This window comes from Equus asinus, chromosome 7, assembly GCF_041296235.1.
Source record: "Equus asinus isolate D_3611 breed Donkey chromosome 7, EquAss-T2T_v2, whole genome shotgun sequence".
NCBI lineage: Eukaryota > Metazoa > Chordata > Mammalia > Perissodactyla > Equidae > Equus > Equus asinus.
The window spans coordinates 85,760,147-85,775,539 of NC_091796.1; the positions used below are offsets into that span (position 1 = coordinate 85,760,147).

General features: G+C 44.0%; 1 protein-coding gene across 2 annotated transcripts in view; it reads right to left on the reverse strand.

Moving 5' to 3' along the window:
* SPTLC2 (serine palmitoyltransferase long chain base subunit 2) overlaps positions 1 to 363 on the reverse strand; it is a 99,036-nt gene extending 98,673 nt beyond the window's left edge. The window contains exon 1 of one of the 2 annotated variants that reach the window (XR_006530276.2): positions 37 to 345. Coding sequence is in view for 1 of the 2 variants with exons in the window: in XM_044774097.2 (XP_044630032.2) it covers positions 37 to 153 (117 nt within the window). In the remaining variant the exon portion in view is untranslated. Of the gene's footprint in view, positions 1 to 36 lie in introns of both variants that reach the window. The other variant, XM_044774097.2, reaches the window with a different exon arrangement.
* Between the last annotated feature and the right edge of the window lie 15,030 nt (positions 364 to 15,393).

The window sequence follows — 15,393 nt, forward strand, 5'->3', positions numbered from 1 at the left end:
CGCGGGGTCCCGCCGGGCCGCCCGGTCCCACCGTACCTGGCCGGCGGCGGCGGCGCTGCTCCTCACGTAGCCGTTCCGCACCACCCCGTTCGCCACGCAGCCGTTCGCCCGCAGCGGGCGGCGGCAGCAGCAGCCTCCGGGCCCCGGCCGCATCGTCCCGGCGGCCGCAGGCGCGAGGCAGGATCTGCAGGCGGCTGCCCAGGCGGCGGCGGCGGCGCCAAGTCCCGCTCCTCACCCCACCCACCTCCCCGAAACCGGAAATGGCCGCACGCCGCCGCCGATTCCCGGCCTGGCGGTCACGCAGGGGGCGGGGCCCACTCCCTTGGCCGCCGCTCGCCAGACGCCCTGCCGCCGGGGAAAGACAGGGCTGGGGGGGGGGGCGAGGGGGAGGGGCCGTGAGGCTGGGGACCGCTGGCCAATCCAGAGGAGGAGGAGGCGGGCCCCATGCTACTCCTGGCCAATCACGGGCGAGAGGAGAGCGGCTCGCCGGGGTCGAGGGCGGTTTCTGGAGGGACTCGTGGGCCTGACACCCAATTGGAGGCCCAAGTCGGGTCGTGGGTAGGGTTAGGCCACTTGGTCCACCCTGGGGCGGGGCCCAGGAAGAAGTAGCCAATTAGAGAGTGAGGACGGAAAGCGGGCTGAGCCCGAGTCTCCAGAGCGGGAGACCCGGGTCGTTCGGGCAAGTGGCGCCCTCTCTGCCTTTGCCTCCGGGGAGGTTCTCGGGTTTGAATGCCAGCCCAAGACAAGACTCTTTATTTGATAAGCTAATTTCCCTGTGGGTGTCGATAGAATAGCCTTTTTGACCTTCTCTTACCATTCTTCAATATGTACCGTACATTAATACATTTCTTTTTTTTTTTTTTCACTGAAGAAGGTTGCCTTGAGCTAACATCTGTGCCGGTCTTCCTCTGTTTTGCCTGGGAGTCGTTCCTGCAGCGTGGCCTCCCATGAGTGGAGTAGGCCCGATTCCAGGAACCAAACCAGCCAAGGAAGCAGAGTGCAGAACTTAACCGCTGCACCAGGCCGGCCCCTACAACTCTTAAGTAATAATTCAGATGTCTCTTTGCCCTTCGTGTGTTTCCCTGTCAGGGTGTTCTGTGCAATTTCCTTTAAAGAATGCTTCCGTAAAAGTCAGGAAACCTGCTCTCCTTCCAACTGCCGATAACTGGAAGCTAAACCTTGAGTATTTAATCACCTCTGGAGCCAAATTCTTTAAATGGAGTTAATACTTTCTGCTTCATAGACTCATTGCAAGAATTATATTAATAAACTATTTTTGCACCTATCATAATACCTGGCCCATACTAGGAGCATAATAAATACTGTTATCTCACCCATTTAGTTCTGTCTTCCCATAGGGGTTAGAAAGAAAGGAAATGGATCTACATTATAAAAGAGACTTGGTTACCAGTAAAGAATTTAGTGTCATGGTTAAGAGTATGGACTCTGGACTCAGTCTGGGTTTGAATTCTGGCTGCAGCACCTTCTAGCTGAGTGACCTCTATATGTCTTCATCTGTTCAGAGGGGATAATAATAGTCATCCTGAGCATTTAATGAGTTAATACGTGAGGTGTATTTCGTACAGGACCTAGCAATTAGTAAAGATTATTAAGTGTTGGTTATTATTAATTGCTGAATGCACCTGTGAGAGAGCCTCAGCATTCTTCCCCTGCCACGAGGAGCTTTAGAAAGGCAGTGGACAAGGTATCAGTTTTGCACGATTTAGGAGCTGAACAATCTAACAGGTGGGCAGAACAGATATCCTCTTTGAGTCAACAAACACCATGATCCCAAAGAATATAAGTTTGTGATAGATGTATGAAGCTAAAAAAGAAGTATATGGTTTGTGCCTCACATTCTAGTGAAAGACAAGATGTATGCATGCAGAGTAAACGACAAGATGAGGCCAACCAAAAGCTGGAGAGATCAGAGAACAGGAGTTCTGATGAGGAAGGCTGGATGACAGTGACAAGTCTAGACTTGATAGGGAGTTTTCAGGGCAGGAACCTGGTTAGAAGCGGGACTAAGGGATTTAATTGAAGCTTAGATAGTGGGCTGCATGAATGTGGGAAGGTTTGGGAGGAAGATGCAGGATGAGCTTGATCGTGAAGGATGAGCCTGATTTGGAGAGTTGGAAATGGGAAGGAAGGGGAGAGTGTTCCCCGGAGGGGAACCCTCAGAAGCTCAGGCACAGAGGCTGGAAAGAGCAAAGCCTTGAACTGGAGGCTAAGAGTAAAGGAGCCTGACCTCTGTAGGGCAGGACACCAAGTCCTTGTCTTGTTCTGCTACTTACTCACCGTATGTGGTCTTGGACGAGTCATGCAACATCATGAGGAAACCGTCTTGGTTTCCTCATCCATCTTACCAAGTTAATACCTGTTCTCCTTATCTCACAAGGCTTTTGTGAGCATTAATGATACAATACTTTATAGCATGAGAATGACCTTGCACACTATTGTTAAATCACAAAAGGGATGCCTCAGAAGGCAGTTGGAAACACCCCAGGCTCCCTGTAAACATGAAAACAGCTCCTCTCAGATGTATAAGCCACCTCATCATCATTTTACTGAACTCATATGCAAAGTTCTGTGCTAAGCGCCAGGATTACAACTCTTCTCTTCCTTCAGGATGGCCCAAACCACTTAAGTTGTGAAACCTTCCTTGAACTCCAACCTCCCCACAAAATTAGTTGTTCGTTTCTCTGTGAACTTTATACACACCTGTGTAAGCATGTGTCCCATTGCTTTGGGATTCTTTATTTTGAGAGAGGGGTTACACAGTGGTTAGAAGCAAGAGTTCTGTAGTCAGACAAGATTAGAGACCCAGCTCCAGCACTTAGAAGACTTGTGACTTTGGCGAAGCTGCCTAACCTCTCTAACTCAGTTCCTTCTTCTGTAAAATGGGACATACTTCACAGAGTTGTTGTGAGAATTAAATAAGAAAAGCATACCAGGGCCTGTCACATAATATTCAATAAGTGCTGGCAATTATTAATTGAATAAATGAATTATCTGTTGAATGATTGAATACTTTTGTGTGTGTGCGTGTGGTGAGGAAGACTGACCCTGAGCTAACATCTATTGCCAATCTTCCTCTTTTTGCTTGAGGAAGATTGTCCCCAAGCTAATGTCTGTGCCAATCTTCCTCTATGTTTTGTATGTGGGATACCACCTCAGCATGGCTTGATGAGTGGTGTGTAGGTCCATGCTGGGGATCCAAACCTGTGATCCCTGGGCTGCTGAAGCAGAGTGTGAGAACTTAACCACTACACCACTGGGCTGGCCCTCATTGAATACATTTATACCCCAATTAGACAGAGTTGTCCAATTAGACAGATTTTCTAATACAAATTTGGGTTCCCAGCACCTAGCACAGTGCCTGGCACATAGCAGTGCATGATAAATGTTTGATGAATGAATAAATGGATGAATGAATGAAATTCTGGCCCTGCCTCCAAGAAGCTTTCTATCATAGAGACTGTGTTAAGATTCTTTTGGTTGCAGGTAACATAAGCCAATCTTAGAAAACTTAATCAAGAAAGGTAAATTTATTGGAACTCTCCTCAAGATAGGTAAATGTTGGGACCCAGGGAAAAAATCCCAAACCTCAGCAACAGAAACTTACAGACCTTCCTCCTAGCTCCAACCCACTTCCGAGGTTAGCTCTCAGCAACCTACAACTTTCACATTCCCTAGGTCAAACTTATAAACTCCCAGGAAGGAGAAATCTGATTGGCCCCGCTTAATGTGCGACGTCTAATGCTTGACCACTCAGTGATGGCCAAAGCCAAGGTTAAGCTGCTGGAGGTGAGGAGTCAGTTACAGAGAAGGAGGATTCACTGAAGAGAGGGAAGAAACAACCCTATCATTGTTCACTACAAGGAATGGGAATGAAAAGGGCAAATAACGTTCGCTTGGAATGAGTGTTAAATGAGAAGGCTTCTCGCAGAACAGTATTAAAAGGACAATGCAAGACCGCAGCTCAGGAAGAGAAATGAAGTGAGAGAAGCCAGGCTATTTAGCTGGAGGAGCCGCCAGCCGGCACTATCAGGTAGGGGTCTGGATTGCATGCAGAGCAAGTTAACACTGGCTGACTTACACAGAAGGGAATTCACTGTAAGGCTATCAGCAGCTCAGAGAGCTGGCTGAAGGCTGGGGGACCCGGCTTAGAAAAAGTCAGGAGCCCAAGGGAGCTAGGGAGGGATAGGCATGAAGGACTTCAGCAGGGGTTTGTGGCAGATACTGGTGAGCAGACCACCACCAAAATAAGTTAGTTCCAACCAGCCTTTCCATCCTGGAGTCACTTGCTCAAGAGTTAGAGTCCTGGGAGAGAGCATCTAGTTGGCTGAGTTTAGGTCACATTGGTCCATACAGGGCGGTGGGGGGCGGCGGGGTGTGTGTGTGTTGGTGGGGGGTTGGCAAACAAAAGAAGGGTGAGGGTCCTTCACGTTTCATGGGGGAGGGGGATTGCTTACCAGGATTCACTCTCCCAAAAGGAGGACACGAAATGAAGAAAGGATTTTCCCAAAAGAAAATTGGGAACCTCATAGAATAAGGAAATGGACACTGGGCAGGCAAAAATGACCAATGTTCACAATGTCAGTTAAGACGGCAGGAGAATCATAAGGTAGAAAGGGCCCTCCAGAGGCAGTCTGCTTTGGTACAAAAACCAGGGTGGAAAACTCAGAGCGATTATCTGATCCTGATTCTGGGAGCATCCTTTGGTCTTCGCTTTCCAAACCTTTCGTGCTTTGTTCATTCATTTATCTCTTTGGCCAATCATTCAACAAATTTATTTTCTGGGCATCATGTTAGGTACCATGAATACAATGATAAGCAGAAAGAAACATCGTCTTTGCTCTTGTAGAGCATGAAGTCTTTACTTTTAAGAAATGGGTCTGCTGTGTCCCTTTTAATTACTCCTAATCTAATACAATGAATGAAACAGTCTACTTCTCTCCCTGGGTTTCTGGTCTTCCTTTTGCTGGAAAATCTTGGACAATGTTTTTGGACCATTTTCAGTGGCAACATTTGCATCCACAAAACTTTAGGCTGTGGGACAAGAATTTAGAATTGCATAATTATTGCGAGGCCTGAGCTGTTGAAAGAAATGATTGCATGCAAATACGAAGCTTTAAGAGGAACGATGCTTCCTGACTCGCTCAGGGTACCTGCTGAGCATCCAGTTGAGTGATTTTACTCTGTGCCTGAAGAGGCATTTGTAGTGGAACTTGGAGATAAGAGCTCCTGGAATAGGCAGCCAGAGGCTGTTTCTCCAGGGTAGGTCTCTGCTCCTGTGTTTCCTTTGACCTAGAATCACCTTGGAACCTCCCACTCAACTGCCACACCCCACACTGCCACCCTGGACTTCCTGTGGGTACTCACCCGGCTGATTGTTGCAATCATCTGGGGCTCTGCTTCAGGAAGTGGACTTTTGCTTCTGGCTCCAGAAAGGAGGAGAAGGGGTAGTGTTGCAGATAAGGATTACAGTGATGATGGTGATATTAGTCAAGACTTGATGAGTTGAAAGTTTTGAAACTGAATTCAAATTGGATTAAGCATAGAGGAGATTTCTTTGCTCAAATAACCAGAAAGACTAGGGGTGGATCTGACTGGATCCAGGTGCCCAAATGATGTCATCAGGGATCCGTCTCCATCCTTGGTTCGGTGACCTTCTGAGTTGGCTTCATTCCCAGACAGGGGGGCAGCATGTGATGGTAAAGATGGCTCAAGGCTTTGCATTCAACCAGCTTTAAAACCTCAGCTGTGAGAGAGTGCCTCTTTTTTTCTGGTGTCTCAGTGACAGTCCTAGCTAAGCTCCCATTTGCCCAGCTTGGGTCACATGCCTCAGGCAGATGTTGAATTGATTGGCCAGGCCTGAATCTTATGCCGGCCCACTCCTCAGATTCTGAGCCACAGGTTCTGAGAATGGGAGACCAGTGGTTTCGCAAATGGAGGTTGAGTGCTGTCTCCAGAAAAAGGGATGCTGGGCAGCACAACAGATGTTTATTATACTACTCATGTAGAATGTGATGATGACAACAAGAACCAAGAGGTACGAATGCCTAGGAGATTCTCAACATTTTCGGAACATGTTCTAAGAAAGGCTAGTTTTATTTATTTATTTATTTATTTTTGGTGAGGAAGATTCACCAACCGGCAAACCCTAGGCTGCTGAAATGGAACGCACAAACCCAACCACTACACCACCAGGCCGGCCCCTGTATTGTCAATTTTAAATGCCATAAATTGAATCATACTACATGGAAAGTATACCTCAATAAAAAAAAACCCCAAAAGCAGTTAAAAGAAAAATGACATAAAAAAGAAGGTTCAGGGTCCGGTCCTATGGCGTAGTGGTTACAAGCCATGCTGTGGCGGCATCCCACACAGAAGAACCACAGGGACTTACAACTAGAACATACAACTATGTACTGGGGCTTTGGGGAGGGGAAAAAAAGAGGAAGATTGGCAACAGATGTTAGCTCAGGGCCTATCTTCCTCTCCCCCCAAAAAAGAAGTTTCGTTTATTTCTAGGCAATGTGGTATATGCATTTTATGGAGTGATGGGACTTGCATATTTAAACAGAATAGGTTTAAGATGAGGCTGCCATTTCTTGTCCACTACGTACCAGAACCCTTCAAAGATTTGGCTGCTCCTCATCTCTTTAAATTTACTTGGCAATCCTACATATTCTTGGACAAAATAACTTCCTTGAAAATGGTCTTTTGTGAGGGCCAGCCCGGTGGCACAGCAGTTAAGTTTGCACACTCTGCTTCGGTGGCCCGGGATTCGCTGGTTCGGATCCTGAGTGTGGACCTATGCACTGCTTGGCAAGCCATGCTGAGGCAGTGTCCCACATAAAAAGTAGAGGAAGATGGGCACAGATGTTAGCTCAGGGCCAATCTTCCTCAGCAAAAGAAGAGGAGGATTGGGGGCAGATGTTAGCTCAGGGCTAATCTTCCTCAAAGAAATAAAAATAAAAATAAAAATAAAAATAAATAAATAATTTTTAAAAATGGTCTTTTGGGGCTCTTCTTCCTACCCTCAATATTTCCTAATTTTGTCTCACATTTTTTCCTATCTTATACCACCCCCAAAACCAATAATTTCTGGTGCCTGATGTCTGGGAGAGCCAGTTTAACCTGTATCCAGAAGAGTGCTGTTTTGTTGTTTATGCTCCCAGGGTATCTGCAAAGTCACATGACAGGTTCTCCCAGCAGATATCCCGAAAAGCACAGGAATGAGAACAGGCGGTGGGGATGCAACTAAGGTGCCCAAACAGTTGACAGGGAAAAGAAACTTTCTTGTACCTATTTTAAGATCCTGACACTCTCACATTTCAAAATACAGTACGCTTCTGTTTTATATTGATAACACCTTTTAAAGCATAAATGACAACTTTAGAGTCACTTTCTATTTCGCTGCAAACCTGCCTTTCCCCATGCTGACTATCCCATACCCGTCTGCCAGTCTATATGTCACATTTCAACTGCTTGCTTCTCCAGCATCCATTTCACTTTATATATTTAGAGTTGGATTAACTATTGCCCAGGCCTTTGCCACGGTGATTGGTACACAAACTTAGTTGATTCAATCATGGTAAGACCGGAGATATTGGTTCAATGGTTTGGGGGAGGAAACCTATCTGTTCTCCTGGAAGATGTGCTGTGTGAATGTGAAGCCTACAAACTGCTGTGGTCATTTGGCTCCCACAAGGAAAACCCAAGTAAGGATGAAGCCAACATCAGGAAGTGAGCAGAGTGGCTCACAGACATATGTGGGTGGTGCTCTGATCCAACCATGCCTGAAGCCTACTCTAGACATTTCAGTTGTACTGAGTCAAGAAATTTTCTTTGGGCCCGGTGGCCCAGTGGTTAAGTTCACATGGCCCGGGGTTTGCTGGTTCAGATCCCAGGTGCGGACACGGCACCATGCTGTGGTAGGCGTCCCAGATATAAAGTAGAGGAAGATGGGCGTGGATGTTAGTCAGGGCCAGTCTTCTTCAGAAAAAAGAGGAGGATTGGCAGTAGTTAGCTCAGGGCTAATCTTCCTCAAAAAAAAAAAAAAAAAAGGATAGAATTGTTCATCAAAAAGGAAGTAGAACTTAAAGATTTGGAAAATTCTTAGCCAATGCATGTGCAAAGAATGAGAAAACACGTTTGGGAGAGAACACAAGGGGTATAGCCAAGCAACCCTTTAGTAAAGAGGTTAGTCAGACATCTCAACAGAAATCCTGAGCTATTATTCAAGACAATGGAAGAATTTGTGGGGTTATGTATGCCTCTTTTCTTTTCAAGCGTTTGTATCCCAAAGAATCAGACCCAAGACTTCTGTGTTCAGGTTGTGGATGATTCAACGCCTTCCCACATTTCAGTTTTAAAAATAATGAGTCTGGGGCTGGCCCAGTGGCGCAGTGGTTAAGTTCGCACACTCTGCTTCAGTGGCCTGGGGTTTGCTAGTTCAGATCCCAGGAGCTGACCTACGCCCCACTTATCAAGCCATGCTGTGGCAGGCGTCCTACATATAAAGCAGAGGAAGATGGGCACCGATGTTAGCTCAGGGCCAATCCTCCTCAAGCAAAAGGAGGTGGATTGGTGGCAGATGTTAGCTCAGGGCTAATCTTCCTCAAAATAAATAAATAAATAAAATAAAATGAATACAATTAGAAAAAATGATGAGTCTATTTATAATTATAATAATTAAAAACCTGATGACAGAATCGGACTGCAAGGTTGCTTTAACATCCAAAGAAATTAACTTAATACACCATATTAATAGAATAAAGGACAAAAGCCACATGGTCATTTTAATAATGCAAGAAAAAACATTTGACAAAATCTAACGCTTTCACGATAAAAGGATTAGGAATAGAACTGGAATAACAAACTAGGCATATGACAAGAGATTCTCACATGTTGAGCTATATGGGGTAACTATTTGCGTTCAAAACTGATTCTGCTTGAACTAACAAGCCTGACTCATGGCCTATCAAACATACATTGTACATCTGCTTAACCATTAAAGTAAAGAATGGACTCTCTTGAGAGAAGAATACATTCTTCCCCTCCTACGCCCTGTTGGTAACACCTGGATTAGTCCCTTTCCAGACATCAGTGTCATGTTGCCTGCTAATTTGAAACTAAATACCTTTTTGAAACTTTGATGAAAATGTATCCTGGGTGTGTTTAGTGTATGTTCTTTGTTCTAAAAGGATATAAGACTGTACTGAAACCATGCTTCTCTGGAATGCTTTCTAAGGCCTTCCCTGGTTATAATCCTCACTTTGACTCAAGTAAACTCACCTATTTCTCTTATCTATAGAATGGTATTGGTTATTTCATGTTGATACATAGAAAAGAACTGATAAAGGGCACTTACAAAAAACCTACAGCTCATATCACTAACATTATTCTAAATGGTGGAAGACTGACTTCTTTTTTTCTCAGATCAGGAACAAGACAAGAATGTCCACTTTCACTCCTTCTATTCAACTCTGTAGTGGAACTTCTAGCCAGGGCAGTTAAGCAATAAAATGAAATAAAAGGCATCCAGATTAGGAAGGAAGAAGTAAAATAATCTCTATTTGCAGATGACACAATCTTATACATAGAAAATCCCAAGAATCCACTAACATATGATTAGAACTAACAAACAAGTTAAATAGGTTGCAGGATACAAGATTAATATACAAAAATCAATTGTATTTCTATATCCTAGCAATAAATATTCTGAAAATTAAATTAAGAAAACAATTCTACTAATGATAGCATCAAAAAAGTCTAAAATACTTGGGAAAATTTTAAAATAAATGCAAGATATATACACTGAAAACTACAAAATATTGTTGAAGAAAATTATGATCTAAATAATGGAATGATATCCCATGGTGAGGGGTTGAAAGACTCAATATCATTACAATGGCGATGCTTCCCAAATTGATCTATAGATTCAGTGTAATATCTATCCAAATCTCAGCAGGCTGTTTTGGAGATGTTGACAAGCTGATCCTAAAATTCATATGGAACCACAAGGGACCTGTAGAATAGTTAAAACAATCTTGATAAAGAACAAGTCAGCAGATTCACGTTTCCTGATTTCAACACTTACTGTACAGCTACAGTAATCAAGACAATAGGCTAGCATAAGGATAGGCATATAAATCAATGGGATAGAATTTAGAATCCAGAAATAAACCCTAATACTTATGATGAATTGATTTTCAACAAGTGCCCAGGGGCTGGTCCTGTGGTCGAGTGGTTAAGTTCATGTGCTCTGCTTTGGTGGCCCAGGGTTTTGCCAGTTCAGATGCTGGGCATGGACCTAGCACTGCTCGTCAAGCCATGCTGAGGTGGTGTCCCATATAGCAGAACTAGAAAGACCTACACCTAGAATATGCAGCTATGTGCTGGGGGGCTTTGGGGAGAAGAAGAAGAAGAAAAAGAGGAAGATTGGCAGAAGATGTTAGCTCAGGGCCAATCTTTAAAAAAAAAAAAAAGAGCCAAGACAATTCAAGGAGGGAAAGAATGGTCTGTTCAACAAATGGTGCTGGTACAACTAGATATCCACATGCAAAAGAATGAAGTTAGACCCCTACCTCACACCATATACAAAAATTAAGTCAAAATGGATCAAAGACCCAAATGTAAGAGCTAAAACTGTAAAATCTTTAGAAGAAAACACAGCTATAAATCTGTATGATCATGGATTAGGCAACGATTTTGATATGACACCAAAAGCATAAATAACCAAAACAAAATAGATAGATTGGATTTTATCAAAATTAAGAACTTTGGTTCTTCAAAGAACACCACTTCAAAGGACCACTTAAAAAAGTGAAAGACAGCCCACAGAATGGCAAAAAATGTTTGTGAATCATATATCTGATAACAGACTGTATCCAGACTATATAATGAATTCTTATAATTTAATAATAAAAGGACAAATAACCCAACTTTAAAAAGGGGCAAAGGATTTGAATAGATATTTCTCCAAAGAAGAAATGCAAAAGGCTAATAAGCAAACAAAAACATGCTCAGCATCATTAGTCATTTGGGAAATGTAAATCAAAACCACAATGGGGAGCCAGTCCTGATGGCCTAGTAGTTAAAAGTTCGTTTGGCACGCTCTACTTCAGCAGCAGGGGGTCAGTTCCAGCGTGTGGAACCATACCACCTGTCTGTCAGTAGCCATGCTGTGATGGTGCCTCCTATAAAAGAACTAGAAGGATTTACAACTAGAATATACAACTATGTACTGGGGCTTTGGGGAGGAAAAAAAAACCCACAATGAGACAGCACTTCATACCTAGTAGGTTAGCTGAAATTAAAAGTCAGACTGCAACAGATGTTAGTGGGGATGTGGAGGAATTGGAACCCTCATACATTGCTGGCGGGAATGTAAAATGGTGCAGCAGCTTTGTAAAACAGTTTGATAGGGGGACTGGCCCCGTGGCCGAGTGGTTAAGTTCGTGCGCTCCGCTGCAGGCGGCCCAGTGTTTCGTTGGTTCGAATCCTGGGCGCGGACATGGCACTGCTCATCAAACCACGCTGAGGCAGCGTCCCACATACCACAACTAGAAGAATCCACAACGAAGAATATACAACTATGTACCGGGGTGCTTTGGGGAGAAAAAGGAAATAATAAAATCTTTTTAAAAAAAAATTTGCTGTGGTAAAAAATAAAAGATAAAATGCTTAACCCTTTAAAAAAAAAAAAACAGTTTGATAGGTCCTTGAAATGTTAAACAGAGTTAGCACGTGACCCTGCAATTGCACTCCTAGGTACTACCCAGGAGAAATGAAAACATGTCAACACAAAAACTTACATACAAATGTTTGTGGGAGCATCATTTATAATATCTAAAATGTAGAAACAACTCAAATGCACATCAACTGATGAATTGATAATCCACACAATGGAATATTGTCCAGCAATAAAAAGGAATGAGGTACTGATACAAGCTACAACATGCATGAACCTTGAAAATGATATGCTGAGTGAAAGAAGCCAGACACAAAGGACTACATGCAGTCCAGAACAGGCAAATCAGAGATGGAAAATAAATTAGTGATTGCCTTGGGCTGGGTGGGGTGGGGTGTGTGTGGGGAGAATAAAGGGAGGGAGGTGGGATTGGGAATGACTGCCAATGGGTACAAGGTTTCTTTGTGGGACCATGAAAATGTTCTAAAATTAAATTATGGTGATGGTTGGGCAATTCTGTAAATATACTAAAAACCACTGCGTTGCATACTATAGGTGTTGAAGTTTAAGATATATAAATTACATCCAGTAAAGCTGTTAAAAACAAAACCTAAGACACCATATTTAAAGAATAAAAACTCTCACAGGGATAATGTCCCCGTCCTTGATGGGGAAGGGATTGTGTTTTATAAACTCCGTAATGTCAACACCTACCTCAGTGCCTGGTCCATGGAGCACGTGGTGACAACGGAATAAAAGGAAGGGAGGAAGGAAGGGAGGAGGGGAGGGAGGGAGCAAGGAGGGGAGAGAGGAAGGAAGGAAGGAATGGATGAACAGATATGACTATATACAGTCTTTCAAAAACTAGTCACTTTGTATAGTGTGTCAAGAACCTAACAGACATTATCATTGGCCCCACTTTGCAAATAAACTGGGTCTCCTAGAGGATCAGTAACTGACTCAAATCCATAAGCTAGAGAACAGTGGAGGGAAAATCAGAACCCAAGTCTGTATACACTGAAGCCAATATTCTGCCTATTCATTTCTATAATTTTGATGATGAAGCTTATATATTATATTCAAAATATAGGGGTGAAACTAAGCTATTTTGACATGACTAAGAGAACTGTAATATGCGTGTGCATGAGGGCATTGGGCAGGGTGGGGAAGCGAGGGAGAGGATAGCTTCTGAAAATTCACATTAGGTGCTGTTGGGGTTCAAAGGGGCCCAGTAAATAATACCCTTATCCTCATCAAAGTTCTGAACCAACTGAGAAATAAGACAAAAGTGTCAGCAGATGTAGAACCAAAGTGCAGGGTTGAATTCATGGGCTTGGGGTTGCACAGGGGTTCAACTACACGTGGTTTAATGCTCTGCCACCCTTGTCTTAAAATTCTTAGCAATTTTCATTTTGTACTGGGTCCACAAATTATGTAGCTGGCAAAAATGTCACCTGACAAAATGTCACCTTTATTATTTTTTTTTTGAGGAAGATTAGCCCTGAGCTAACTACTGCCTATCCTCCCTTTTTGCCGAGGAAGACTGGCCCTGAGCTAACATCCGTGCCCATCTTCCTCTACTTTATACGTGGGATGCCTACCACAGCATGGCTTTTGCCAAGCGGTGCCATGTCCACACCCGGGATCTGAACCGGCGAACCCCGGGCTGCCAGGAAGTGGAATGCGTGAACTTAACTGCTGTGCCACCGGGTCGGCCCCTCACCTTTATTACTGTTATAAGGGATCTGGGAGAATGTGGCTTGAGTGTGAGAGTCAACTTCTAACTTCCCGTCTAGACCTTGGGCAGCCCACCTGTGGGAAAGTTGGAGTCTGCAACGTGTACCCACGTTGCCATCTCCCACTGGTCCTAGTGGAAAGGGAGAAAGAAAGAGACCAGATCCCCCAAGCCAGGACCACTGATAGATCACCCCCATGGGAGAAACATATCCCACACCAACCAGGTCTCCACCCCACCTCCCTGGGGAGTAAGAGCTTGGACAGGAGGCCAAGAGTGATTCGGTAAACCCGAGAAATTGGGATGCATTCCCTTTTCACAGGAGTCTTAGTTAAGATTCTTTTGATTACAAGTAACAGGTGTAATCAAATTAGCTTAAATGGAACAGGAAATGTGGGGAAGGTGTGGCAGACACTGTTTGTTTTACAGCAACACCAAATCCTCCTTCCCCTCTTCCCTTATTTCTTGCTGATTTTGTTCAGATACAGGAAGGATATCTCTTGATCTCAGAAAACTAGGTGTACTGCCAGCCCCATGAATCATAGTTGGTCTAACCTAATCATGGAAATCCTGGTTCCCTTTGCTAGGTATTCACTTTTCCAGTCTCTCTTGAAGGCAGAGTAAATATGTGACATAGTTCTACCCAATGAGATGTAAGAAGAAGTCTTCTGTGGAGACTCTGAGAAAGAAAGATTTTTCTTTATTAACAAAAATTAAGCCCCTTTTCCCATCTGCTCCCTTCCTTCTTACTTGATGCAATGATGTGAAAACATGATGTCTGGAGCCGTGGTAGCCATATCGAGACCATGAAGCAATAAGCACAGAATGAAAAGTTGACATGCTGAGTGGCATAGCCAAAAGATGGAAAGAGCCTGGGTCCTTGATAGCATAGCTGAACACAACCCAACTCTACCTGTCTCCAGACTTCTTAGGAAAACATCGTGTCCTAATGGTTCAAGCCATTACTATTTAGGTCCTCTCTTACTTGCAGTCAAATACATCCTAACTCATACCGACTTTCACCACATTCATAGTGAATATCAAAGAGGCCAAGGACAGCTGCTCTCAAAGGTCAGGAAGCAGGAACTAGAAAAGCTGTCACACCTCTAGGCAGTTATTCTTTCCTCCACTTTCATTGCTGCTTCTCTCTGAGAATTTGTGTCTGTATGGGGAGGTAGGGAAGGAAGAACCATTCCTCTACCCTCTAGGTCCTTCTGGCTGGTCAAGAATCAAATTGACATGAGACAGAATAACAGGAGAAAAGCAAACAAAGTTTAATAACATGCATACCTGGGAGAAGCCCAGGAAAGCTAAGTAACTTGCCAAAATGGCTGAAGCTACCACCTTAAATACCATTTTCAGCTAAAGACAAAGGAGGATGTTGGTGGTAGTGGTTTGGGTCTTCAAAGGGGAGGAAGGCAATTCACATGGAGATGGAAAAGCAAATGTTTGCTGGGCCATCTATAGACAATGTGACCTGGAAGGGAGAGAGGAGAGGGAGAGAGAGAGGGAGGGAGAACTCTGATAAGAATAGGCTTAGCAAGGACCCTCATAGTCTACCAATACCCAGAGTTATCTATAGTGATGGCCTGTTCAGGGACAGTCTTTCTATCTTAAATTCTTTCAGGCAGTTAGGGGAAAGGTCAAAGTTTCTTCCAGAGTCTTTTGTCCTTACAAATAGTCAAGCCAAAGAGACACACTTTGGGGTAGCCAATTCTGATGCCACACGTGTCCTTCTTCATTCTTCTCTACAGACCAGTTTTCATGGATTCAACATTCACATGGCAAAGCCCTCCCTGTCTGCATTTCCCACATCTAAGGGACCAGCTCAGGCTGCACCTAGCATCTCAAGTTCAACTCCAAATCCAGAAGAGAGAATAGGTTTGGCCCAGTTGTTAGCCATGTGCATCCCCGGCCCAATTAACACCATAGGGGCAAGGTCACATACTCAAAC